The 4,119-nt window shown below is 53.9% G+C and overlaps 1 protein-coding gene across 5 annotated transcripts; it reads left to right on the top strand.

Annotated features, from left to right (window-relative positions):
• Positions 1-865: 865 nt before the first annotated feature.
• PRR30 (proline rich 30) lies at positions 866-3,302 on the top strand. 5 transcript variants are annotated; one of them, XM_038740243.1, is made up of 5 exons: positions 866-1,001; positions 1,311-1,362; positions 1,596-1,650; positions 1,826-2,219; positions 2,425-3,302. In XM_038740243.1, the coding sequence occupies exons 1-5, from the start codon at positions 876-878 to the stop codon at positions 3,208-3,210; spliced, it is 1,413 nt and encodes a 470-aa protein (XP_038596171.1). In that variant the 5' UTR covers positions 866-875; the 3' UTR covers positions 3,211-3,302. The 5 variants fall into 5 exon arrangements, with proteins under 5 accessions (XP_038596171.1, XP_038596170.1, XP_038596169.1 ...); XM_038740242.1 differs by having other exon boundaries at positions 1,823-2,219; XM_038740241.1 differs by having other exon boundaries at positions 1,593-1,650.
• Positions 3,303-4,119: the final 817 nt, after the last annotated feature.

Below are 4,119 nucleotides of genomic sequence, written 5' to 3'. Positions count from 1 at the left end.
GGCCTATGCGGTCAAAAGCAGTTATTTCCCACAGATGAGTAAAGATGAATGAACTGAGAAGCTCATCTTCTGTAATGAGTTTTGGAGAAACTAGTAGTGTTACTAGATTAACTATTTCAAATTCTAATGGGCTTGGTCTCAAATGCTCATACTGAAAGCAAATTGGGCCAGAATTGTAGTTTCACCAATATTTGTAGTATAAAGCCAAAAATCCAGATATCCCTAGGTAGAGAAATCACATTTTATCAGGAAGCAGCATGGTCGAGTGGATCAAGCAGGATTCTGGGGGCCAGAGGACCTGGGATCTAATAATCCTGGCACTACCAGTTGCCTGCCGTATGACCCTGGGCAAGTCACTTTGCTTCTCTGTGCCTCAGTTTCCTCAACTGCAAAATGGGGATTCAATCTGGTTCTTCCTCCTACTTCGACTGTGAACCCCATGTAGGACAGGGACTGTGTCCTATCTGATTAACTTGCATCTACCCAAGCTCTCAGAACAGTGCTTGACACAGTAAGCTCTTAACACATACCATATAAAAGAGTCTCAAAATACTCTACAAATCCAGGAAGATTTACGGAAGCTCCCCCTCTAGATTGTAAACTCATTATGGGCAGGGAACGTGCCTGCTAATTCTGCCGCATTGTACACTCCCAAGCGCTTAGTAAAGTGCTCTGCCCATAGTAAGCGCTCAATAAATACTATCGATTGATGTTCAGAAAGAGGGTCTTTCTGTATGAGACACGCTCAGTCTTCGGAGAGCGCAGGGCCATTTTTGTGATGGATCTCTGTGACGTCAACACAGGGGTCCTATGATGTCACCGTTGGGAGGCTGCAGTGCCCGCGCTGTGGGCTAGTCAGCAGTTGGCAGCTCCAGATGGACCCGGAGTGGAGGCCTCTTCCTCAGGAAGAGAACCTGAACTCCGGAGCCTTTCGCTTCCTTGTGCTGTGCATAATCCTGCTTATCGTACTCGAAATACTGCTTGAGCTGTGGCGAAAGAAGGCAGGGAACCTGGGATTTGAGGACCCCAAGGGAGCAGGATTTCATCAATCGTATTTATTGAGCGCTTACTGTGTGCAGAGCACTGTACTAAGCGCTTGGGAAGTACAAGTTGGCAACATAAAGAGACAGTCCCTACCCAGCAGTGGGATATGGGCGGGGTGGGGCGAGGAGACTGGATAAGGAATTTATGGGAACAAATGGTGATGGCTAAAGAGTAGAGAACAAGCTGGGGGCTAGGTGCACTATGGGTAGGGTGGTCTGAGTTTGGGCATGCGGCGGCTCAGTGATCCGGCTCCTCCTCTCCTCCAGAGTCATGTGGCACCGAAAACTCGGAAACGGAAACGAAGGAATCAACAATTGGGTAAGGGTCTCTGGCTTCTGATCACCTACAACTTCGGGCCACCTTTTCTCTCTCCCTGTGTTACCCAAGCAGTCTCGAACCTCACTCAGCTTCAATCCCTCTTTTTTCCCGGCCACCTGGACACCTCCACCTTTCTTGAACCAGGCCCTACAGGGCAGTGTTTCTCCCCTAGCGACCTCGTCCTTTGGTCTGTCTCTCCATTTGTCGCACTCTCTTTCTCTCCCCTCCAGCAGTTGCGTTTCTGGGATCCACTGGAGAATTGAGGAGCCTGATTTGGGGAGTCCTTGAGTGAGTAATAGAGAGGTTTGGAAGGGGAGGGCCACACAAGCAGGAAGAAAGTTGAAAGGGGCCCAAAACGAGGAGGGAAGGGGTGGGGGAAAGAAACACAGACGATCCTGAAGTTGGCGTGGTGGCGTTAGGAATCTGAGCCAACTGCCTGGGGTCCTCGGATCTTCCCCAGCAGGTTCCTGCGTCTTCTTTGCCTGCTCCGCCGTTTCTCGACGCTAGACTCCCAAAACCAACAGGCCTGCCCAGAGGAGCGAGTCCCAGAGCAACAACCCAGAAATTGCAAGAGAAAGGAACTTGAGAGCCAGTCACAGCTCCGGCTCCTCGGAGGAGTGCAAGCCAAACCAGGACCGAGATTCGGCTGCTGCACGGGGGTCCTACCCCTTTCCCTAGCTTGGCATTACCTCCCGTCTCCGGGCCCTTCCTGGAACGAGAGCTCCCAAGGTTCACAGCCGCTCAGCTCCGAGGCCCTCCAGAACCCAGAATGCCACGTCGAGACCCAAGTTTCTTCAATCCCGGACTCGCCGCCATCCCAAGCTTTTCTGGCCAGTGAACTCCCACCGTCCCAGGTCGTTCTGCCTCTGCCACTGCCACCCTCCTAAATTCCTCTGTTTCCAGACTTCCCTCTTGCCCCTGATGCGTTTTGGTCTCCGGGTCTCCTCCCCCGGCACCCGACGCATTTCGGTCTCCGGGTCCTCCCTCAATCCCCACGTTTCCCACCACCACCATCACTGCAAGTTTCTCAGACCCCGGGCCTCTCTCTCCCCTCTCCTGCAGGTGCAATCTTCAGGCGCAAGCCAGCTGCTGCAAATTGAGCCAGCCCCAAGTTTGGAATTCAACTCGAGTCTCTCGCAAATGCCACCCCAGGCTGCCGAACCCCAGCAGGAGATCGCACCAATCCCCCTGGAACCTTGCCCTCGGCAAGATCAGCTTCCTCCTCTCCAGCCCCTTCCACTCCCCTGTGATCCCTTGGCCAGCCCCAGGGGACAGGAGGGGCTCCCACACCAGAGCCAGGGGGCCGGTCGGCAGCATGGGGCTTACGGCTGTTGCGCCTGCGGGGCAGAGCCCTGGGAGATCGGGGATCTCCGGGAGCTTGGGGATCCCACCACCCTGATAGCGAGCCTGGTGGAGTCGCTCGGCCACCGGCGTATCTCCCGTGACCTAAAACTACTGTTGCTGCAGCAGCTGTGGAGTGGCCGCCAGGAAGCGGCGCCCATCTTGGCTTACCCAGTGTGTCTAACCTGTTTCCAGTTCCAGGGCCCCACTAGTCACCTGGCCAGCCGCCAGCCGGGAGCCTGGCTCTTGGCCTTTCCCCAGCTGCAGCCCTGGCCCCCGGGCCAGAGCTTAAGCTCCGAGACGGTTCGCTTCAAACTTTGCATCGGCTTCGGCCTGCGCCTGCGGAGGAAGCGCGTCCAGGGGCATCCGACCCCCGGGAGGGGAGAAACAGGAGTCGAGGAGCCTGGCTCAGAGTCCCCGGACAGTGGCTCTGATATTTCCACTACAACCCAGAGTCCTCGTGACAGCTCCAGTGAACCGTGCTGGTCTACTACAGACTCGGATTAGCTGTGTTCCCTCCGCCCAAGATGGAGGCAGTAGAAGGGGGTAAAGGACTGAAACTCCATCATGCGAACTTCAATAAAGCTGGAAGCTGTGCAGCCCCACGCTCGTGTCCTTGTGATCAGTGGCCACCTCTGGCTCCTGGGAGGGTTCAATCCCCTCGGGAAGGTTCCAGGGTCTCACCCCCGACTAATGAGGAGTAGTATTCCCCACTGCTCAGAAAGGGAATTGAGAGCTGGAGACAGGACTGGACCGCCCTACCCCCGCAACTTCCTCACAAAGGTCTGTCTCCCTAGGAAGCAGGGGTGGTCCCTGCTTACATCACCACTTAATTTCCTAGGGTACTCCATCTCCCTCTCCCAAGAACCTTGGCCACCTGACACAGCCTGAGCAATTCAGCTTTCTTCAGGCTTATTATCAGTCCAAAGCACCTGATTGACTTAGTTAAGTGGTTTACTCTTGTGGGTGTGTTCCTCTGAGGGCAGTCACCACACAGCAATTTGGACATGGTCCCTGCCCAACATGAGGCTCGTAGTCTAAGTAGGAGGGAGGATGGCTATTTAACCCCCATTTTACAGATGAGGAAACCGAGGCACAGAGAAGTTAAGTGACTTGCCCGAAGTCACACAGCAAGTAATTGGAAGAGACAGGATTAGAACCCAGGTCCTCTGATTTCCACTAGGCCTTGCTGCTTCTCAATCAATCATACTTATTGAGCAATTACTGCATGCTAAGCACGCAGATGGAAAATAAAGAAACAGACTGGTTGATTTCCCTGGCACTGCCTGCTGTTAATTTGTTCTGGATTTTTCCTCAAAGCAAGATGGGCAGGGCATTTGAGGCCTCGTTTGACCTTTAGAGAAACAAACCTGGTTGGTCTGGGGCTTAAATAAAGGGAAATGGAATCAGATGTCC

Source organism: Tachyglossus aculeatus, chromosome X1 (genome assembly GCF_015852505.1).
Source record: "Tachyglossus aculeatus isolate mTacAcu1 chromosome X1, mTacAcu1.pri, whole genome shotgun sequence".
Classification (NCBI taxonomy): Eukaryota; Metazoa; Chordata; class Mammalia; order Monotremata; family Tachyglossidae; genus Tachyglossus; species Tachyglossus aculeatus.
The sequence above is the reverse complement of the archived record's forward strand: the minus strand, read 5'-3'. Positions and strand labels throughout refer to the sequence as shown.